The 24,223-nt window shown below is 39.5% G+C and overlaps 1 protein-coding gene across 1 annotated transcript; it reads right to left on the reverse strand.

The window, feature by feature from the left end:
• Positions 1 to 327: 327 nt before the first annotated feature.
• Positions 328 to 19,755, reverse strand: LYVE1 (lymphatic vessel endothelial hyaluronan receptor 1). Its single transcript, XM_036325377.1, has 6 exons — positions 19,457 to 19,755; positions 15,391 to 15,562; positions 15,143 to 15,282; positions 2,958 to 3,266; positions 2,287 to 2,365; positions 328 to 1,754 (listed from the first exon to the last, which is right to left on the reverse strand). Exons 1-6 carry the CDS (start codon positions 19,539 to 19,541, stop codon positions 1,568 to 1,570), a joined length of 972 nt encoding a protein of 323 aa, XP_036181270.1. The 5' UTR covers positions 19,542 to 19,755; the 3' UTR covers positions 328 to 1,567.
• Between the last annotated feature and the right edge of the window lie 4,468 nt (positions 19,756 to 24,223).

Genomic DNA, 24,223 nt, shown 5'->3' on the forward strand with positions numbered 1-24,223 from the left:
GAACAACAAATCCACCTCTCTCTCTCTCTCTCTCTCTCTCTCTCTCTCTCTCTCTCTCTCTCTCTCCCTCCCTCCCTCCCTCCCTCCCTCCCTCCCTCCCTCCTTTCCTCCCTTCCCCCCCTTCCTCTTTCTCAAATCAATAAATAAAAATTTTAAAAATTAAGACCATATGAAGCAAGAACAGTCCCACATGGTGATGTATACACTATTCGTTTTACAATTGTTTGTAGTCCAACAACCACAGTTGTCTCTTACTTTTGCAAACAACAGACAACTTTTACTTTGCATGAAAGTTATAATATATCTATGTAAATAAGAGAGCAAAGAAGTTTTCTAAATACTTTTATTTTTGGCACAAATATTTATAAATATTTCTGCACTTCTCGGGTTCTTCTTGCTGGAAAATGGAGAGCTAGTGATACATTTTTTAATGACATTAAAAATGTGTATTATTTTATAAAGGTAATGTATTTTTTTAAGTATGTTAATAATAAATTAAGGTCCTAATGGTTATCATATTAGAGAAAATAATTAATAGGTTAGTCTCAGCAAAAAAATTAGTTTTAAAAGAGGATAAGCTAGGGATATCAAAACAAAACAATTAACTTCAGACATTATTATACTATGTGCAATCTTTTGATGAATATGTTCAATTACAGAATGTAATACCTTGCACAATACCTAATATATAGTAGATATTCAGCAAATGTTTGTTAAACTTCATTGCTTTTTAACACAGTAATTTTCCTCAGTAATAATATCTATCACCCAGATAAAAATAGAAATTTCTAAGAGATTTTTTTGGTTTCTTGCAAAAGTATATTTTTCTACAGAAAATAGCAGCAGCAAAAGAAAAAGAAAAGAAAATGTGTGTATGTTCTAAAAAGTGATTCCAACTCCAATTATTCAGAGATGAATACTTTGACCCTCTCTGTATTTGTAGTCTCTGCTGATAATTGCTGTCAATATCCTCAGCCTCATTATTTTCCTCTGTTTATTTTGGCTTTACAGAGATCAGGTCTCAAGTCACGGGAATCTCTATGGCCTTCAGTTACTAAACTTTTCCTTCCTTCTTTTGCTCTTGCCTGGCTCAGAAGGATATGCCAGGTGGTATAAATGTTTTCCTTTCAGAGCTGAAGAAGGGATCTGGGCTGTGGAGTCAATAGAGAAAGCCTTGGTTTTGGTGGTTTCTTGGCTCTCAACTCACCTGTTCTCAGCCAGCTGAGAGGTCTCTTTACAAATGTGTTCAGATTAGCTGTTTTAGATCCTTGTACTTGTTAGCTCCATTCTCTCACTGGGATATTATTAGGACATAACGAGGCCAGAAAAGCTGTGGGAAGCTTTGGAGGCAGGAGGATAGGGTTCAGCAAGGATTGCAGTAAAACAGGAATTCACTTTGGTTTCATTACCTACATAGTCCAAAGATAGCCCTGAGTTGATTCCAGTTAGGAAGCAAGGCTGGACTTTCTTGTTTGGTCCTTTAGCCCTTTTAGTTTCCCCATCTGGAGCCAGGATATGTGTCAGGCAAGAAATCAGCCTCACGTGTGTGCTCTCATTTTTTTCTCTTCTAAACTTCAGCTTCCATGCACCGCACTGTAGTTTTGGGTGGACTGTTGGGCTCTTCTGGCTTTTTATCTGTTTTCTTTGAGTCCTCACCAGGGTTGCCATCATCAGCCTTTTCCTCCTTCACTACTTTGGTTTCAATCATTTCCTTCTGCTGATTCTTGTTTGTAAAAGGGAAGGCCTTTACATACCTGTAGGCATAAACATGAAATTAAAGTGAGAGGCTTCTCTGTAACACCTATAACAATAGATAACACTATGCCTGTGATGGCCATATTGGCACAGCACACTGGGTACTTTATTTCTGAGAGATGCTAACACATGCACACTCAAATACATGAACACATTCCCATTCTAATGGATTCATTTAGATTGGATAGTAAGTTCACAGGCCAAACTTTGGGCTGACCTCACAACTCTCCCACCAAAAGTAAAGAATTGAAAATCAAATAAAGCATATACATTTTCCCCTAGATGTCAATCTTTTATTTATTTATTTTCAAAGGGACAGCCAATAACCTTTATTTAAAGGCTGGCTAATATGCATGTGCTGATATAGTAGGAAAGACTATGTGGTAGGGGGAAGAGGTGAGGTGAGAGAGAAAATTTACAGTATAAGAGAACTGTCATCTCCATTTTGATCAGGAAAATATGAATAACAAGTTTGGAAAAACATAAGATACAACAAAGATTACAAGGTAAATGATATTCCGATAACTCCACCTTTTGACGTAGCAAATGGCGAGACCAGCTGCAGCGGCAAAGAAGAGGAGTGCAAGCACTAGCAGAGCCGTGGGAACACCTGGAGAAAACAGAAACATGGCTTGTTGGTCCTTCACTTTACATTGTTGTGCACTGCTTTTCTAACATTCATCGTTGCCTGTGATTGAGACACAGATAGTGAAGGAGAAAAGCCTTCTCTGTGGCCACACAGGGGCCACATCTACTTCTTTGCTTCTCACCTATAGAACCCTTGGCCCTGCCTCTCATACACTTCCTATTCTCTAAGTTGCAATATTTCTCCGTGGCCTTGAGATGATAAGTTTGGAGCTAATTAAGTATAAGACCCTTACTTTTAAATAAGAAAAAGCAAATCTCTAATCATATGCCCCTAAGGTTTATAGTTTAAAAAGAACTTCTACACATTCATAGATAGTAATTTATTTTTTAAAGTTGAGTTTGAAAAGTGAAACTATTTTGTATTCATGATTTTTAGTTTAATCATTACAGTTTATTAGAGCTCTGTGTCTAAAGTTGAGTTTGCATTAAGCTTTTATTTGTATTTGGCAGGTCCTGAGCAACCGATCTAGAGACAGCTAGTTTCTATGTATTATCTGTTACACACACACACACACACACACACACACACACACTGCAGACACAGGAAGCTTTACCTCCAAATCCAACATCTTCATTCTTGAATGCTGTTTTATATTCAATAGGTGATTCAGTTTCTGTAGATGTGGTGGTAGTTTCTATAAAAACTTCTGTTATGCAAATTAATTTTGTTTTTCGTGGAGAAATGGTAGCCCGATCCCGAGTAGGGGCAGAAGGAGTTGTAGTAGAGTACAGTGTATCAGTAGACAATGCTGAGTGTATGGTGTCAGTATCAGTCATTTCTGGTGTGTATGCTGCAGTTTGAGTGTTGAATATGGGATCTTTGGTGGTAGTAATTTGTGGAAAGCATGAGTTAATCCAAGTATCTGTAGGGAAGAAGAAATGAAATAAGAAAATATTGTAATAGCCTCTTAACTGGTCTTCCTGCCTGTAGTCTTACTCCCCTCCAGACTCCTTATACTATAGCTGGAATGGTTTTCCAAAAATGCAAATCTAATCATATCACTTCCTTAGAATCCTTCAGTGGCTGCCTGTACTGCAGGGCCTATAAGGCCCTTCATGATTTGGTCCTGCTGACATGACAGCCTCATCTGATCAGTCTTTCTGTCATTCCTCCTATCATACTGAAATTCCTTCAGTTCTTTGATATGCTTTCTCTCACATTTCTTACAAGCCTTTGACCTTGATGCTTTCTTCAACAGTAAGACTCGTTGCCCCTCTTTATTTAGCTAACTTTTACTTGTCCATCAGGTCTCAGATTGAACACTTTCTTAGGCAGACTTGATGACTAGGTTGGCCTCCTTGTACGTCCTTTGTCATGGTTCTCATTACACTCCTCCCCGCTGGTCTGTCTTGGTCATCATTATATGCACACTGTACCTGGCAAAAAAGATGCTCAATATTGGATGAATAAAGCAAGGAAGGAAAAGCAAAAGGAAGGAGTAGATAGGAAACCACTTCAGGACAAAGATCTATTAAAACCAGATTTCTCTGTGCTCATCAAAAACGGGGAGGGGGCCCGGGTGGCATGGCTCAGTGGTTGAGCACTGACCTATGAACCAGGAGGTCACAGTTCAATTCCCAGTCAGGGCACATACCTGGGTTGCGGGTTCAATTGCCAGTATGGGACATACAGGAGGCAGCTGATCAATGTTTCTTTCTTACCGTTGATGTTTCTATCTCTCTCTCCCTCTCCTTTCCTCTCTGAAATCAATAAAAATATATTTTCAAAAAAGGGAGGGAGGGGAAGAGGTAAGGGAGAGATATAGGTTTGGTTTTCAATCTGTTGAATGCGGTAGATAGGAAACTACATTTATTAAGCATCTTGCTCTGAGGCCCCTAGCACTTCATTTAAAAATTTTATCAAACCCTCATTATTATAGGAGGAAACTGAGTTCAGAGAAACTAAATGACTTGCCCAGAGTCACAGAGCTAGTAGATGGCAGAGCCATGAATATATTTTAATATGAATTTGTACCTATTTAAAATCTCTAGTTATTTGTGTCAGGAGGTAGCATTAGCTAGAATAGTTAGCTGTGAAGAAAAGTCATTCCATTCATTTTTGAAAATTAAATAATTTATCTGTCAGGGTCATGGATACTACAGTACTGATAAAACATTGGACTACACATACATTCAGGCAGAATTTTATGCTATTAATTTTCCTTTGAAAAGACCTCTATTCACATCGACATAATCCTTGACTTTCTCTGCCCTGAACTTTCAGCTATATTTTCTATTTTTGAGCAATGCTGAGTTCTTCCCTCAGAAAATGAATATTTTTAAAAATATCAGGGGTGAAAAACTACTGAGCACAATATACTGTGTTGGGAACTGAAAATATAGAGACAAATAAGGCATGGTTCCTGTTTTCGGGAGGACAAAGTATTTTGATAAGGATAGGGGGAGATCACTGGGGATTCACAGAGAATATGGCATTTGGGCTGAGTGTGGAGGATTAATATGTTCATTCAACAAATATTTATTGAGCTTCAACTTTGTGCAGGCACTGTTCTAATCACTAAGGACATGGTGTAATAAAAAAGACAAAAATCCCTGCTTGTAAGGGCCTTATATGCTATTGGAAGGCTAGAGATAATAATTTTTTTAAAAAGCCAGCAATGTCAAAGGATGGTAAACGTTGAGAAGATAATTGAGCAGGATGAAGATTAAACTGGAAGGAGTGGGGAATGGGGGACAGATACTCTGGATAGGGTGATAAGATAAAAACTCTTTGTGGAGGTGATACTTAAGCTGAGACCTGAATGATGAAAAGTAGCCAGTCCTTGAAGATCTAGGACAAAAGAATTGCAAGTAAAGAGAACAGGAAGTTCAAGAGCCTGAAGTTGAATGGACTCAGCATGTGTGATGGGGAGAAAAAAAGCCAGAAGGGCTGGAACTGAGGAGCAGCTCATCTAGTATGAAACGGGGAATAGAATATCCTAGTCAATAGGAATGAGCATGATCCAAGAATCCAGAAATTTGAAAGTGTAATTATGTTAGAAAAAGGAGAAGGAGCACAGTGTAGCTGGAGCATAGGGTGTGTGTATGGTTGGCAGCATGGAAGACTGCAAGCAAGAGATGAGAGTGGGAAGATAGTTTGGATTCATAATTGTCATGTTAAAGAATTTGGAATTTATTCTTAGGAGCAGGAATTTTTGACTGGGATCTACAAACTGGTATACAAAAGTTCTCAACGAGTTGACCATACATGCCCACTTTTATGTGCAAAAGGCTTTATAGTTTACATCGTATTCTCAAATGGGAAGTTATCCAAGGTTATAGAGCAGAGGAGTAACATAATCATTAGTGGAGGCAGTGGAAGATGAAATACAGAGAGCAGAGAGTACAATCCAGTAGCAAAGAAGGAAGGCAGTTGCATGGAAATAGGAAAATCCAGAAGTGTCTGGAATCCTGGAATTTAGATCTTGGAGACCTTCTGAGGAAAAGTGATTCTCACCCTGGTTGTGGGTTAGACTCATCTTGTGAGCTTTAAAGAAATATTGATGCCCAGGAGCCATTCCAGGCCTGTGTTATTGATGTGCGGTTATCACCATGGAAGGTGCTACAGGGAAGTAACATGATTTGAGATTTAAATCCTGGCTCTTTCCCTTATTGACTGCCTGCAGCATGGTGCACTCTCAGCATCAGTGACCTCCCCGGCAGAGGAGAAATGATACACTGTGTCCTTTCACTGAGGCGCAATGAGAAAGTAAATGTGTAGGGCCTAGCATAGTGTGTGGACAGAATAGATCAGATCTGTAAGAATTAGTTGCCTTTGCCTCTTTCATTAAGTATAGCCAAGAAGCCATAGTGTGAGGGAGCAACAGCAGTCTGGTTCTGTGATCCCTAACTGGTCAAGGATGCTATATTTCTCACTTGGAAGTGCTAGGACTTGGCTCTCCTTCCACCCCAACCTATAAATATAATTTCTCTAGAACGTGCCAAGTGCTCTGGTAGATATTAAACATAGAGTGGGGTTGGAGTACAAGAGGAAAGGTAGGAGTAAAGAGTATAGTAGGTCCTCAGGTTACGTGGGAGATCCATTCCTACCGCGCGATGTAAAGCGATTTTCGCCGTAGGTTGGAACCCACCTACCTACATAAGCTCCTACGTCACTCACATGGAGCACATACACAGCAGTAATGAAGTGAAACAGTAAAAAAAAAATTAAAAGAAAGATAACAATTCCTGACCTTTACTTGTGGTAAATAAATAATAAAAAAAAACATAGGGGAGAAACCAAGATGGCGGCATAGGTTAATGCCGGAGATTGCTGCCTCGAACAGCCACTTCAGAGATATAACTAAAGGACAGAACAGACATCATCCAGAACCACAGGAAGGCTGGCTGAGTGGAAATTCTACAACTAGGAGGAAAGAGAATATCATACCCAGACTCAGAGGAGGTGCAGTGCTGAAGTGAAATACTCAGGTGCGGAGTGCGCGCGTGGAGCGGGCTGGCGGTGGAGGGCGCGGTTGTTGTTTTCAATCGGAAAGGAGTTTCAGACTCTGAGCTCCAGATCTGGGCGAGTCTCTAGGGACCCAGACTCAAACGGGAGAAGCGGGACTGTCTGGCTTCGGTCAGAACTCGAAGGCAGCTTTCTCTCCAAGGTTTGCAGCAGTTGCTGGGACTCTGAGAGGCAGAGCCCCTAGGGACGGAACTGAGAGCAGCCATAACTGCTCGCTCCGGCCCGCCCTGTAGATCCCCGGGGACCCGCCCCACCCAAGCCCTGCGCAGCGCCATTTGCCGGATAACCTCAGGCAAAGGCTAGATTAGCACCGCCCTAGAGATCCAGCACAGAAGCTCTCCCACTGCAGACACAGCTGACTCTCATAGCCAGTTAGCCTGGAGGTCAAATCACCCCTGGTATTACCGACAACAATCAAGACTTAACTACAAGACTGCGCACAAAGACCACTAGGGGGTGCACCAAGAAAAGATTAAAAAAATGCGGAGACAAAGAAACAGGATGCAAATGTCAGAAATGGAAGATATAGAGCTCAAAACCACACTTTTAAGGTCTCTCAAGAACTGTCTAGAAGCTGCTGATAAACTTAGTAAGGCCCTCGAAAAGACTGGTGAGACCGCCGATAAATGTAGTGAGATCCTCAAGAAATCTAATGAGACCCTCGATGTTATGATAAAGAACCAACTAGAAATTAAGCATACACTGACTGAAATAAAGAATATTATACAGACACCCAACAGCAGACCAGAGGAGCACAAGAATCAAGTCAAAGATTCAAAACACAAAGAAGCAAAAAACACCCAACTGGAAAAGCAAAATGAAAAAAGAATCCGAAAATACGAAGATAGTGTAAGGAGCCTCTGGGACAGCTTCAAGCGTACCAACATCAGAATTATAGGGGTGCCAGAAGATGAGAGAGAGCAAGATATTGAAAACCTATTTGAAGAAATAATGACAGAAAACTTCCCCCACCTGGTGAAAGAAATAGACTTACAGGTCCAGGAAGCGCAGAGAACCCCAAACAAAAGGAATCCAAAGAGGACCACACCAAGACACATCATAATTAAAATGCCAAGAGCAAAAGACAAAGAGAGAATCTTAAAAGCAGCAAGAGAAAGAAACCCAGTTACCTACAAGGGAATACCCATACGACTGTCAGCTGATTTCTCAACAGAAACTTTGCAGGCCAGAAGGGAGTGGCAAGAAATATTCAAAGTGATGAATACCAAGAACCTACAACCAAGATTACTTTATCCAGCAAAGCTATCATTCAGAATTGAAGGTCAGATAAAGAGCTTCACAGATAAGGAAAAGCTAAAGGAGTTCATCACCACCAAACCAGTATTATATGAAATGCTGAAAGGTATCCTTTAAGAACAGGAAGAAGAAGAAAAAGGTAAAGATACAAATTATGAACAACAAATATGCATCTATCAACAAGTGAATCTAAGAATCAAGTGAATAAATAATCTGGTGATCATAATAGAATCAGGGACATAGAAAGGGAATGGACTGACTATTCTTGCGGGGGAAAGGGGTGTGGGAGATGCGGAAAGAGACTGGACAAAAATTGTGCACCTATGGAAGAGGATAGTGGGTGGGGAGTGAGGGCGGAGGGTGGGGCGGGAACTGGGAGGAGGGGAGTTATGGGGGGAAAAAAGAGGAACAAATGTAATAATCTGAACAATAAAGATTTAATTAAAAAAAACACACACAAAAAAACATAAAGAACATATGTACATATGTCAAAATGACAGAACTTTTTTTTTTTAAAAATAAATAAATGGGAGATGGGGACGTAACCATGAAACGACCTACGTCAAGTCTGATGTAACCTGAGGACTATCTGTATAGGAAGGATGCCTGGAGAAGATGGCACTTGAGATGTGAATAAAGAGAAGGAGTTAGCCAAGTAGATGAGGACATACACTGTGGCAGAGGGAACAGTATGAAACACATGGTACCTGCAGAACTTTCAAAGCACTTTGATCTGATACCAAAAGCTCACAAAGAGCAATAAGAAAGACACATTAGGATAAGGTTGAGAATCAGGGTTAAAGTTTCTGTGATCCCCAGACCTCACAAGGTAATAATAAAAAAGGAAGTTAGAAAAATAAAGCAGCATGGGGTAAGTTTAGGATTAACATTAGGATGAAGGTTAAGATCATTCTGATCCTCATAAACAGAAGCAGGTAAATCTGACTTAGTTAAAAATGATACTATAACCACACAGAGCAGTGCATTTTTTCAAGTTGGTTTTGTACACACTTCTCTGACAGTACATCTTTAGAGGGATGTCTTCTAAGGGCTAAAAGAAATCTTAAATTGCACTCAGTAGGTTTATTATTCCTAACGTTGATTTTGTAATTTTGAAACTATTATAGAACAAGAAAACATATTAATATTATTTATTGGGGACTAAGATGTTCCATATAAGAAAAAATAAATACAAATAAAGCAAAGTAAACTAAGGAAAAACTTTAATTGTTAAATTTGAGTTTTGTATATCAATAAAAGTCCATAATTTAAAAACATTATATATTAGTATATATACACTATTTGAGTGTGTTGGGAGAAATCATCAGGAGGATGTGACCCCAGATGACCTGTGAGTTAGACCTTGGTAATTGGAGTCTCCTCACCATGTCATCATCCTCGAATGTGCTTTCTGCTTTCCTTCCTAGTGCTAGAAGCTGCCCAAGGACACAGTCTTGAGATAGTAAGGTGTTGGTTGAGATCATCTTAATTGAGCCAATTAAGACATCCTGTGTATGTGACTGAACCCAGTTAGGGCCTCTATATAAGCTTAGAAGATTCTGGCAGGCAATGTGGGAATCTACTGGTCTTGAGGCCACCCAAGATAAGCCTCATAAATTCCTTTGTTTACTAAACCTACCACCCACCAGTCTGGAGTGGTTTGCCTCTTACTTTAATCTTTCCCTGCCCTCTGCATACAGGGACCAGTTTCAGATTATATCTGGGAAGCTCCTAATTTTGAATATATCCTTTTCAGTGAACAATTAGAAGGTATTATATTTAATATATTTATGTTATATGTTAAATATATATTTATGCTAAAATATATTTTCTAGCTGTCCACTAAAAAGGATGGAGAAGCAATGAAAACTCCAGTAGTAGTGAGAACAACTTGCATCTGGATCTTGGTTTCTAATTAACATTCACCATTCAAAAGAACCAGGACTCCTGGAGAAATAAAGGGCTGATAACATATCTGGAACATAGAAATTATAAAGTGAGCCTGGGACATTAGGCCAAAAAGTAAGGAATTGATCAAATACTATTGGGATTAAGGACAAAAGTCAACTGAAAGGGCTCCCACATGCCAAATTTGGGACAAATTGAGCATCAAAAAGAAAATTGTATAACATATTGAACACACAGAATAAGTAAAATGCCATGTGTCCATCCTATATAATAAAGAGCTAATATGCTAATTAGACCAGAAGGCAGAACGACCAGTGGGCCTGCGCGCGCCCCCCGCCCCCTTCTGCAGAGGCAGCAGGAGAGGTGGTGGCACAGTCTAGCGCCTCTGCAGAGGTGGACAGGGCATGACTGCATCGCCTCAACCTCCCACGGCCCCTCCCCCAGCCAGCCTGGCCCCCGATCAGGCCTCCCTCCACCAGTGGGCTGGGCGACAGAGACAACACTAAGGAGCAGCAAGCCCTGGTTCTGGTTGAGTGATGGCCCCCCCTGCCCCCACTCAGCCGGCAGTCGGACATCCCCCTGAGGGCTCCCGGAATGTGAGAGAGTGCAGGCCAGGCTGAAGGACCCCCTTGACACTGGGCCTCTAGTGATAGTATAACGGGGAAGTAAGAGGTGTGTGGGGGGGGTTGGGGAGACAGAGCGAGAGAGAGAGGTTTTTCTTTATCAAAGATGCCAGCTAATAAATGTAGAAAGAAGAATAGAGTTAGAAAATAATCATTTTTAGTTTTTAAAGAAATAGAACAAAAAATCAGTTTTGTATGGAACCACAAGTGACCCCAAATAGCCAAAGCAATCCTGAGGGGGGAAAAAACAAAGTTGGAGGTATTATACTCGCTGACTTCATTTTATATTACAAAATGACAATAATCAAAACAGCATGGTATTGGCAGAAAAACACATATAGACCAGTGGAACAGAATTGAGAGCCTAGAAATAAACACACATGTATCCAAGAAAATAATTTATGACAAAGGAGCCAAAGATATACAATGGAGAAAAGAAAGCCTTTTCAATAAGTGGTGCTAGGAAAATTGGAAAGCTACATGCAAAAGAATGAAATTAGACTACTGTTTGTCCCCATATACAAGAATTAACTCAAAATGGATCGAAGACCTACATATAAGACCTGAAACAATAAATTGCATAGAAGAAAACATCGGTATTAAACTTATGGACCTTGATTTTAGAGAAGATTTTGTCAGTTTGACCCAAAAGGCAAGGGAAGTAAAAGCAAAAATGAATAAGTGGGACTACATCAAACTATAAAGCTTCTGCACAGCAAAAGACACCACCAACAAAACAAAAAGGCAACCAACTGAATGAGAGAAGATATTTGTAAACAACAGCTCTGACAAGGGGTTAATATCCAAAATATATAAATAACTCATACAATTCAGTGCCCCCCACAAAGCAATCCAGTTTAAAAATGGGCAGAGGATCTTAACAGACACTTCTCCCAAGAAGACATACAAATGGCAACAGACACATGAAAAGATGCTCAACTTCACTAGCTATTAGGGAAATGCAAACAAAAACTACCTGTTAGAATGGCTATTATCAATAAGACTAATAATAACAAATATAGAGAAAAAGGAACCCTCGTTCACTGCTGGTGGGAATGTAAACTGGGACAGCCGCTATGGAAAACAATAAGCCATAAGAAAAGATGAAATACTGCCATTTATGACAACATGGATGGATCTTGAGAATATTATGTTAAACAAAATAAGTCAGAAAAAGGCAAGAGCCATATTATTTCACTTATATGTGGGATATAGAACTGAAAAGCAACAAATGAACAAACAAGAAAAAAAACACCCCAAAACTCATAAACACAGACAACAGTATAGTGGTTACCAGAGGAAAGGGGGCTGAGAGGGTAAAGGAGGTCAAATGTATGGTGACACAAGATATGACTTTGGGTGGTAAACATACAAAGCAATATATAAATCATGTATCAGAAATGTCAATTCGACCCAAAAGGCAACCTCTATAATTTTATTAACCAGTGTCATCTCAATATATTTAATTTAAAAATGGAAACGGCCCTAACCGGTTTGGCTCAATGGATAGAGCGTCGGCCTGCGGACTCAAGGGTCCCGGGTTCGATTCCGGTCAAGGGCATGTACCTGGGTTGCGGGCACATCCCCAGTGGGAGATGTGCAGGAGGCAGCTGATCGATGTTTCTCTCTCGTCGATGTTTCTATCTCTCTATCTCTCTCCCTTCCTCTCTGTAAAAAATCAATAAAATATATTTTAAAAAATCAAAAAAAAAAAAAGGAAACGAAAAACACACACAAGAAAATAAGTATTTTGTCCCCCTCCCCCATATAATAACTCATTCCAGCAAGGATCATCAATGGCTGCTTAAAACTATTAGGTAAAAGATAGTTGGGGGTCAGAGTAGTTGTATGGTACCAAAATATCACACTGTAGATTACCTACTCATTGCAAAGGGGAAAGCGTATTTTGGAGTTCATCGGAGAGGTCTGGCAGTCACCATCTTAGTGAAATGATCAAAATTAGCATATTGACACTAAGTGCCTTTTGTTGGAATGTTATCCAAAGTACATAATATCATCTATGAAAGATTTTTGCCAAAAATATCAACAAGCATCTATTTAAGCCCCTACACCTAACTTTAAGTTTACAGGAAATATAGGGAATAGAAGTACAAGTTAAATGAAGCTGTGAGGGAAACACAAATCCAAGTACTCTTCCCTTGGCTCCTTTTGGTTGAGTCTAGAGCAGGGGTTCTCAACCTGTGGGTCGCTACCCCTTTGGGGGTCGAATGACCCTTTCACAGGGGTGGCCTAAGACCATCAGAAAACACATATATAATTACATATTGTTTTTGTGATTAATCACTATGCTTTAATTATGTTCAATTTGTAACAATGAAATTGGGGGTCACCACAACATGAGGAACTGTATTAAAGGGTTGCAGCATTAGGAAGGCTGAGAACCACTGGTCTAGAGCAAGCATGCCAAACTCAAAGGCTAACATGGGCCAAATAAACAAGGTTTAAGTTTATGTGGGCCACAAAAAAACAAAAGCTTCAATGTTCATAGAAACTTAGGTTTATTTTGATAGAGACATTCTGAATACAAAGGGCTGAAATAAATGAGTAATCATTAACATAAAATAATAAAACATTTTACTAAAAATTAATATTTTTTTCTTCAACATTAACTTACCAGACACTGAATAACTGCACAAATTAATAAGCGTAACACAAATAAACCTATTTTTCTTGTTCTCTGAAAGCAAAATATTTCCTGTTGTGCACACCAAACAAGTCAGTCCAAGACCAATGACATGGCAATCGGCTGCTAAAATATTCACTGCTAGTATTAGTGAAGAGAAAAGGTGCGCCTGTGCGTAAGGCGCATAAGGGAAATGAATGCAACACGATTATAGTAATCAGTCATTAGTGAACGTTGTAGTTTGTTATTAATAAATATGTATAATAGGATATTGTAAAAATTATGAAATTTAAAAAATATATACTTTTTTTATTTATTTCAGAGGGGAAGGGAGAGAGATAGAAACATCAATGATGAGAGAGAATCAGTCATCGGCTGCCTCCTCCACACCCCCACTGGGGATTGAGCCCACAAGCCAGGCATGTGCCCTTGACCGGAATCGAACCTGAGACCCTTCTGTCTGCAGGCCGACGCTCTATACAGTGAGCCAAACCAGCCAGGGCAAGTTACAAAATTTTTATTAAAACGTTTCTTACATACTGTTATATTGGCTGGGCTGCAAAAATATTTGTTGTGGGCCACGAGTTTGACATGGTTGGTCTAGGGCTGGTTATCATATCACATTGACAGCTGGCAGGAAGGCCAAGCAGTTAAAAGTCCAGGCCATTTGACATTTGACGGTCATGGGCTGGCTATGAAATAAACAGGCTTGTGAAAAGTGATAGGTTAAAGAGGCAGAGGAGAGAAGGGTGGTGAAAAAAATGTTGGAAGAAGTTTTATGTTCCAGTCATGACTCTGCAAATGACTGTCGGACTTTGAACAAACCAAATCTCCATTCTGAGCTATCTCTGAAGTTTCATCTCTGAAGTGAGGGAAGTAGACAAAGCATTTCCCAGGGTCCTTCCTATGCCAAAGCCCCCTGGTTCGGAGAACTGCTTGGACCCTATGTTGCTTTGGGAAACATAATATTGTTGATGCACATTTATCTCTTGGATCTTGGAGAATGATTTTGGAATCTATACTTGTGTATGACCACTCAGCTATATGTCCTTTAGAAGATCAGATTTTTTAGTATATGTGAAGAGTAATAAATCAGGAAGAGGTTCTTATGACAAACAGAACTAGCATTTGTAAAAGCAAAACCTTTCTGAGAAGGTACTTAAACCTTTCTGGGAAGGTAAAGCACTTGGGCTAATGTGACCAAGGTCTCCAAGCAAGGTTAAAAGGATGACTGTGTGACCATCAGAAAATCAGTCTACTTTCTAGATTCAACTCCTTCCTTCATAAAATGGGGATTGGGTCTTGTTTTAAAAAATGTCAAATGTAGCATTTGAATTTCCTTTCCCATGAAGGAATATAGGATAACGGAAAGAGCATCGTTTTAGAGTTAGACCTGTGTTTGAATCTTCATAGCAATGAGATCTTAGACAACTGTAGTTACATCCTCTGAGCTAAGTTTTTTCTGCAAAATAGGGATGAAAAAGCATACCTCATAGGGAGATTGTCACGGTTCAGTGAGATAACTTAATACATTACTTTGTCTACAGTAGATATTTCCTTCTCTTCTTCCTGTTAATTTTATAGGGTGGAGTGGGGGGGGGTAGTGGAACCTCCTGGGATGCCTTTCCCCTGATGTTGCCAGTCAACCATATTTTCCCTAACTTTTTCCTCCAAGGGGCACACTGCCACTTCTAGTCTTGTCACAGAATGAGTCTTTGGAGGGTTAAACGACCATTATGATGATTGCTGCTGCTCAGGGTCACTCTTCTCAGACACATCATAGAGCTAGCAAAACCCAGAGAAAAGATAGCACATGGAGAGACTGCAGATCTGACTTACCAGATGAGTTGTGACAATAGGCCCTGAACTTTTGGCTGGGTGAATTTCTCCAAACCAGGACACCTATCCCGTTCTTTCCACACTTCGGGTTTGGGTGAATCCGAGGGATGACTAAGACCTGATCTGCAACCCATCCATAGCTGTAACAGAATACATATTAGTTGAATGGATACATTTATCTCTATGGCTGAACAAGAACACAGAGCCAAAAGAGGTCCGACCGTGTTTGTGAATCCAGCTGTTCTCACCTGCAAGTCTCAAAGCCAGACTTCCATGCTGCTTCAACCTGATCTTTGCTGGCAAAAGTTAGTCCCATCAGCTCACAGGCCTCCTTGGCTTCTGTGAAATTCAGCTGCACATTTGTCTTTTTGGTCAAAAGGGTGACTCCCATAATTCTGCATTGCACTAAGAAGGAAAGTTCTGCAAAGGAATCACATACACCTTCAGTGTGCTGCTATCCTTGTTCATAGCCCTTAGGCTCCTCTTCCCAGCACAGCATTATAAGCTCAATGCAGCAATGAGGTCATTGTGGTTGGGATTGAAGTTTAGGAATAACAGGACACAGGCCAGACATTTCCCACAAGGACATTCTGCTGGGTTAGGTGGGTGCTTGGTCTGATCCAAGCTGTATCTCTCATCAGACCTGAGTCCACTCTATCACACTGCATTAAGGTGCCTTGTCCATTACATGGAGGAGGCTTCAGCTACTAGTTCCTGAGGTGGGGTCTAGATGATGCTGTTGCTGCAGACCTTTTGAAGTCTATTAAATGAACAGTCTGAGACTCTGAGAAAGATAGAATTCAGGGCTAATAGCATAGTTAGTGACACTCCAAACTAATGTGCTTTGGAGATACCACTATTTTCTGAGATGGGCTGAAAAATGGTGCATTCAGTATAATATGAGCTTTCTCAGTCTCAAGCCTACTCTAACCATTGGGGGGCAGACTTACTCAGAAGTTCCTGGAGGAGCTGGGCAGTAAACCTTGCATGGCAGAGAAATTAAATGAAGCAGAGTTTTAAAGTCAGACCTGGATTTGAATACACCTATGTCACTTGTTCTGTGACCTTAGGCTAGTTGTTTCATCTCTCAGCCTCAGTTCCCTTACTTACAAAACTGAGAGGGTAACAATATGTATTTTATAGAGTAGTGAGTTAAATGAGTTACTCCCAATAAAAATGCTTAGCATAGTGCCTGCTACACAATAGGTACTCATTAAAACATAAATAACATTATCATGTTATCTTCAAAGCAGTTGAATAGTTAACATGTGAATATTTTACTAAAAAACTTAATGAATCTGAGAGATCTTTTGATCCCTTCAGAGTTCTAAGATTTATAGATTTATATGAAATTATGAGTTGCCTTGCACTCAGGTACATTATGTCTATTGGGCTTAATCCACAAAAGTTCATAAAAGAGCATTTCAATCTCCCAAGTAATTGCCTGTACACAGATCTGTGCACTGGGTGCCCAGTCAAATGCTTTGAACACTTTCTGGGTTAGCATTTAAAGGAAGTTTCTTCTTGAAAACATGGAGGGAGCATTTCTAAGTCCTCCGTGTGATCTTGCTCTGCTCTGGATCAGGGGACTGCGGGAAGGAATACATATTTTATGTACAATATTTGTGATGGCCTTGTTTGCTGTCAGACCCTGCTCTCACCAAAAGAGAGACCTGAGAGCCAACACTCCAATGTGAGTGTTTGTGACAAAATAGCCTCTAATGTTAATACCAATAAAATTCCAACTTCTATAATCTGTTGATGCTACTCTGTGCCAAACCCTGTCTCTTTTTCTTTTTATAAAAATAAACATTTTATTTTTTTAATTTAATTAAATTTATTTATTTATTTACCTAGTCTCTTTTTAACTGGAAATTGAGGCTCAGGGAGATTGAATAACTTTCCCAAGCCCAAGGATACAGAGCAAGTAGGTGGCAGATTGAGGGCACAAACCCAATTACAACTGACTCTAAAACCCCAGTTCTTAACTCAGACACTGTTCTGCTTCCCACTGTGCTATGGGGAAAAGATGAACACACACACACACACACACAATTAGAGCTGAACTCTTGGAACACACCATTTGTCCTAGAATTTGGCTCATTTAGCCCATGAGCGTGTTATTGCTCAAACCTCTTAGTGCTGTTTTCTTTGGTGGGGGGATACTTGTAGGTTTATTAATTACACTATAAAGTAGTCTTGATACTCTCTCATCATACCTCATTTTTTACTCTAAATAGTAGTAGTAGTAGTAGTAGTAGTAGTAGTAATGATAGGCCTATTCTGGGAATGGACCTAGCTTTGAATATTTCTTGTAATGTTAATTAGCTGTGGGACCTTGGGCAAGTTAGCGTTCTCATCTATAAAATGGGGATGGTTATTTCTTGTTCATAGAATTTTGTCAGAATTAATTTAGATAACTTGTACCTAGCAAAGACTGGGTCCATAGTAGGCAGTTAACAAATATTAGGCAAATTTAAGCTTTTCTATTTTCTTAAGACAAAACTAGGAAGCTGGTATTCAAGGGTTATGCTAGTAATCTCTTAGGAGTTTTCAGGAGACAACAGGCATACTAGAAATAGTATATGCTTAGCAGACAGAGCTGAATCCAAACCCAAGCTTTATTATTTACTGCCTATGACATTAGGCAAGTCACTTGGCCTCACTGAACCTGTTTCTTCATCTATAAAATGTCTTCTTGAGATATTATTCTCAAGCATAGGAACACATAATTTTCCTTTTAAAGTGCTCAGATTTTTATTTTCCCAGAGTTGTAATGAGTGATTTGTGGTTACACTTTTTTTGCCTACAATGCAGAATGAGGTTACCATTTAGGCATCTGAAAAGCCCAGAAACCATTTCAAGTCATTCCTTTTTCATATATAATACACACACACACACACACACACACACACACACACACACTTAATTCTGTATCTCTACATAATAATTCCTCAAGGATACTGTCTCCCATCCTCATCCACTCACCTTCAACAGCCACCTTTTCCTCAATCATGGTTCTGAATAACTGTCAGTTGTTTCCAAAAATTTAATTTCCTTAGGAAATCTTTACCATTATTGACAATGGTCCAAAGAGTGTGACAGAGTCATTGTCAAAGAACAATTTCCAAAATAGCTTGAGTAATGGCAACATTTTGGGGAAAAGTGAATAGTCTTCTCAGGGGGATTTCAAAGAGGACCAACTTATTTGACAGTAACAGTTCTGGTATTTGAAAAAAAAATCAATTATATAACTCTAGCCTCCCCTTTAAAATTAAGTACAACAATATATGAATCAACTCTGGATGTCTGTTCCCAACATATTTTATATCTCAGGGTAGCTTCCAGAATAGGAATACTCAATTTTTCTTTTAATGTACTCAGAGTTTCATTTTGCCCAGAGCTGAAATGAGTGATTTGTGGTTAGTTTTTTTGCTTACAGTGCAGGATGAGGTTACCATTTAGGCATCTCAAACCCCAGAAATCATTTCAAATCATTCCTTTTGTAGAGAGCTGATGGCTAATTTTCAAACCTATATTTCACAATTTTTCCAGTTAATTTGCTATTTACTACATATTAAGAATATATGCATCTCATGATAATATAATAAAATTGAAATTAAAATAATTATATTTCACTTTAAAAAATATAAAACAGGCCAATATTCCGTGAAAGTTATTTTTCCCAGGCTTAGAGATTGCTTAAAAATGTTTACAATCATGATTTGCTTCTTCAATGAAAGATTTTTAAAACAAATGATCTCACCCTAGCTGGTTTGGCTCAGTGGATAGAGAGTCGGCCTGTGGACTGAAGGGTCCCGGGTTCAATTTTGGTCAAGGGAACAAACCTCAGTTATAGGCTCAATCTCCAGCCCTTGTCAGGGTGCATGCAGGAGGCAATCAATTGATGTCTCTCTCTCACATAGATGTTTCTCTCTCTGTCTCTCCCTCTCCCTTCCACTTTCTCCAAAAAAAAAAAAAAAAAAATCAATGGAAAAATATCCTCTGGTGAGGATTAAAAAAATAAAATAAGAACAAATGATATCTACTTAATGTTTTCTTTCAAAATATTCTCATTAAAAATAGTCCATAACCAAAAATAAAGTCAAGATAACATAAAGGTAAAATATGAATCATTTTGGTAAAATTTACAATATGGTGAAGACATTTCTTGCAGACTGATACTATTAGATCTTCTATGTACACTGAGGGTCATCCCCACTCCCAGCAATCCACAGTAAAGAATTCAGTAGACTTAGGATAGGTTGTAAGATCTTGCCTTGCCTCAGGTTGGCATTCTACTAAGAAACCTACCTTTTACCTGGACAGAGCCTTGAACCAAAAGCCTTGTGGTCCAGATGGAGGCAAGAAGCAACACCAGGCTGAAGTACTTGGTCATTGTGCCAACCCCTTCAGAGCCAGAGGAACACCTCAGACAGCCACTGGCAGTAACAAAGGCATGCAATCACCAGTCTGGATGGAGACTTCTGGAAATATGTTGTGGTCCCCACTGCTCCACTTCATAATCGAGACATCCGGATTTCCCTGTTTTCAAGCTTCTGACTTGTCAAGGTCACTGAGGGAAGTGAGTGACGCCCCTTGAATGCTCAGGCTGTACTTTGTGGATAGCTTTCTGGAAAATTTAGCTAATGCTGACTCAGAAAGCACAGAAATGAGGAAGGCAGATAGCACAATGTGAACTGCTGACGGTTTCCCCAATTCCCATATTCCCTGCCACTGCCCACCACCCCCACCAGGTCGTTCTCACACACCCATTGCTATTGTCTGTGGAGCCCATTCATTTACTCCTAGGATTGTCTCTGTCTGTAAAGGAGATTGAGAATGGGTTGTGCTTTCCTCTCATAATCAGTGGGGGTTTTCCCAGCTGCATATTCTTCTGATCTATAGGGGAATGGTGCTAACAGGTTCATGAAAGCAAATGCCCATTTAAATACAAAAGATAGAGTCTCATGCCTCCCTTTTGGACTTACTTTATACATTTAAATTTTCTCTACCACCACAGGTGATTCCTTCTTCAAATAAACCAGGCACACACAAAAATCATATTTAAAAAATCCAAGTAGGGGGACAGTTTACAAAGTTAGTCATTTTATACTTTACAAAAAAAGGGTTTTGACTTGATAACAGGAATTACTACAAGGGTCCTTTAATAATAACTCTTTCTTTAATAACTTCTCTTATAGACCAAATAACTTCTCTGATAGACCAACATTCAATTTAGACTTCCCCTTTCTCATTTGATGAAGGTGAGGTTTATCTGTACTGTATATGAGCAGACTATATTCTGTTTTGCCTGGATTTTCAGTGGTTGATCCCCATTGTAATTATGGAATTCTGGCTTGAGAGTAATGCCTTAAGCAAAGGTTTATGAGTTTTCTTCAAAATGAATGTCATTTATAGGAATAGTGAATGGACAACTAGTTCTTTTCTCTATGAATGGTATCCATAAGTTAGATATTTGTACAGAAAATACCAATAGCAAAAGGAGAATCTGCTCTGCACAAACACAGGGAACTTCTTAAGATACTGGGAGATAGCCCTTAAATATATCCAATATCTAAATATCATAATATCTTTAGACATCATTACTTAGGTGAGCATAAGCCTCGGGCTATGGGTACCTCAGAAACATATGTGACTATCACCATAGAACCAGGTAGACAGGAAGCAGGAATCATATCCCCTTCATCACTATCCTTAAAGCCTAGCATCATGCCTGAAAAAGAGCATTTGTTAAGTATTAAAAAAGAAAGAAGGAAGGAAGATAGAAAGGGGGAAAAGGAATCACAGAAAACATGAGTTAAAGTGATATTTAATCTGATATATGCATATAAAATTTAAATAGAGTAGACATTTTGAAATGTGGCAAGAAAGTTGGTAATAGAGTACAACCCATATTCCTGGGCTGAGGGTAAGATCTAAATATTAGTTTAAGTTCCAACACCAATTATCTGTGTGACTTTGAGCAAGCCACTTAACCTCCGTAGGCCTCAGATTTATCATCTGCTGAATAAGGGAGTTAAATTATATGAATTTAAAATTAACATAGAAATATAATTATATGATACTGCTATTACAGGGACTAGTTGTTTTCTAACATATATAAATAGGCAAATAAATGGATTAGTCAGTGTAGTCTGTTATAACAAACAACCCCGAATATCAATACCTTAATAAAATAAAAGTTACTTCTCTCATGTTGCAATCCAATGGCTGACAATAGTGGTGGCAGCGGTGGTGGTGATAGTGACAGTTGTAGAGATGGTAGTGTTGGTGTATATGTGTGGGAGGGATTTGGCCACACACAGTTATTCAGAAACTGTGTAGCTCTACCATCACTTAATACTTCAGTTCCCTCCTCCTCAAGATTGACATTGAACCAGCAACCAATGGAAGGGCATGTGGAGGAGGATGCTGGAGATTACTATAGGGGTCAGGCCTGGGAAGTGGCTATCTCACTTCCAACCATATCCCATTGGACAGAACTTTGTCACATGTTCCCATCTCACTGCAAAGGAGTCTGGAATGCAATTTAACTTTGTGCCCAGGAGCAAAAGGAAAAATGAATTGGTGAACCCATAGCAGTTTTTGCCATAGTTTTCCCTTTTGATCACCCTGTATAGGTTTCACTATTCCTATCACACACAGAATAAAGTCACTCTGTTCTCAAAGGAGACAATTCCAGGCCCCTTCCAGCTCAAAGTCCATGATCTCTGAGTTATGTTCAGCCATCCCTGTCAGGTCCAGCTGTGGTACTCTGCAGTCTGGTAACCTATGAACTAAAAAAGTTGTATGCTGCCCCCCAAATGTAATCTGGGGTGAAGCAGGATCTTGATAACCTCAGTAAACACTGCCATGTGCAAAGGAGAGGAATAGGAGACACAGCAGTCACCTGGCCATAGGGGTTCTGGAATAAGAGACATTATAAAAGCCACTAGATCAGCTTTCTTTTGCTGCGTGACAAATTACTGCAGACTTAATGACTTAAACCAACACCCATTTATTATCTCACCATTCTGTAGATCAGAAGTCCCAGTGGGCTCGGCTGGGTCCTCTGTTCTGGGTCCCACAAGATTAAAATCAAGGTGCCAGCTGGGCTGGGCTCTCACCTGGAGGCCCTGGGAAAGAATCCATTTCCATGCTTATTCAAGTTGGTGGAAGAATTTTAGAATTTCTGCCTACCACAGTTGCCTACCTTGGATTAGATCCTGATTCTGCTTTCTGGGAGAAACTGCCATGTCCCATGTCCACTGTTCTCTGTGCCCTTCATTTTGTACCATCTTTTTTGGTCCACTTTAGTGGGAATTAGAGAGTTATGCCTTGCTTTTACTACTGGCTTTCTGCTGGTATAAGCTTAGGATTCCCAAAATTATTTTCCAACTTGAACAACAAAAGGAGTGTTTAATTCTGGCTTATGTTTCTTTGTAAATACAGTTTCCTCACAAACTTAGATTTCTGATCTGTTTGCTTCCATTTGATCCCATGTGTCAATAATTATACCCCAAATCCTTTCCCAGTAACAATTCTCAAGATATATTTCTTTGTTTTTTCAGCCCCTTGCCTCTCTCTCTCTCTCTCTCTCTCTCTCTCTCTCTCTCTCTCTCTCTCTCTCTCTATCTCTATCTCTATCTCTTTCTCTCTAATTTAATGGTGGCTAGTTCATTTAAAAGCATGAATGGAATATCCTTAATCTGGTCTTTGCGGTATGACTAAGTTGATCTGGGTTCAACTGAGAAATTTTATGGGTTCTTTTTTACTCACAGCTCTTTTTAGCTTTACTTTTTGGGGTTTAGAAGCAGTCACATTTTCTAACCCTTCAGTCTGAAAACTCTATTTTTCTCCTTTCTCCATCCAAATAGCCAATTTTTTGCTGAGTGATTTTTTTCTTGCAGTACCTTGCCAAAGACAGCCAATAAAATTCACTCTAACACTCTGATTCTTTCCTACTACTTCTCCTATACATAGGCTGTCCTTGAGTTTACTCTAAATCAGTGGTTCTCAACCTTCTGGCCCTTTAAATACAGTTCCTCATGTTGTGACCCAATCATAAAATTATTTTCGTTGCTTCTTCATAACTGTAATTTTGCTACTGTTATGAATCGTAATGTAAATATCTGATATGCAGGATGGTCTTAGGCGACCCCTGTGAAAGGGTCTTTCGACTGCCAAAAGGGTCGTGACCCACAGGTTGAGAACCGCTGCTCTAAATTATCATGGGTAAGACTTGACCAAATATTTTTGTTTTATTCACAACATGGGTCACACTATTTCCAGTCCCTGATATTAGTTTCTTATTTCCTGCCACTTGAGTGCTAAGCCAGTGCTTCATATTTTGAAAATTTGTTAATGAAGCACCCCATTTCTGGTTCAAATGTATGCATTAGTCAGGGTAGACTAACTGCTATAACAAATATTTCTGAATTTCTGTGGTTTAATACACTAACATTTTGTTTCTTGCTCACGTCACAGTTGAATGCTATGAGTGCCCATTCAAAAACTCAGCTTCCACCTAGTGGTTCTGCCAACTTCTTGGGCCTCAACTGAATCCTCTGAATTTGATAGGAACAGAGGGGAATAAGGAGAGTGTAAAGTATTGGGTAAGATAGTTGTGTTTCTAGGAAACTTGATCTGAAGGTCTACATTTCCCTGCATCTAGCTGCAAGAAAGACTGAAAGATGTAGTCTACCTATGGAAATTAGGTTGGTAAACACTCACCAGTCTCAATCACAGAAAAATGTATTAATTACAAAAACCATGGGCAGAGAAGGTACTGGAGAACTAGTATCAGGCATAGGGAAGAGGAGAGGAATTGATCCAGCTTCTGTGACTGGGGACTTCTGGCTTGCTTCTGGGAGACGCTAATAGCCAATGGGGCAATATTGTTGGCTTGGCTCCACAAAATGAGGAGGCATTTAGCTATTGTCAGAGGTTTGGAAATGTGCTTTTATTTTCAAACTCAGGCACGTGACATGCTACAGTTCAATTCTAGCACACCTGTGTGAGACTTAACAACATTTGGAACTGACAGCCAGTGCTACACAAATCCAGCCTCTCCCTCTC

The sequence above is a fragment of the Myotis myotis genome, unplaced genomic scaffold (genome assembly GCF_014108235.1).
Source record: "Myotis myotis isolate mMyoMyo1 unplaced genomic scaffold, mMyoMyo1.p scaffold_m19_p_10, whole genome shotgun sequence".
Taxonomy (NCBI): Eukaryota; Metazoa; Chordata; class Mammalia; order Chiroptera; family Vespertilionidae; genus Myotis; species Myotis myotis.

Excerpts from the sequence above, each read along its gene's own strand:
- LYVE1 (XM_036325377.1), bottom strand. The coding sequence starts at position 19,541 with ATGACCAAGTACTTCAGCCTGGTGTTGCTTCTTGCCTCCATCTGGACC. Across the intron at positions 15,563-19,456 it reads AGGCTCTGTCCAGGTAAAAG|AACTTTCCTTCTTAGTGCAA; the intron begins GTAGGTTTCTTA and ends ATTCCTTTGCAG. Across the intron at positions 15,283-15,390 it reads TCTGGCTTTGAGACTTGCAG|CTATGGATGGGTTGCAGATC; the intron begins GTGAGAACAGCT and ends ATTCTGTTACAG.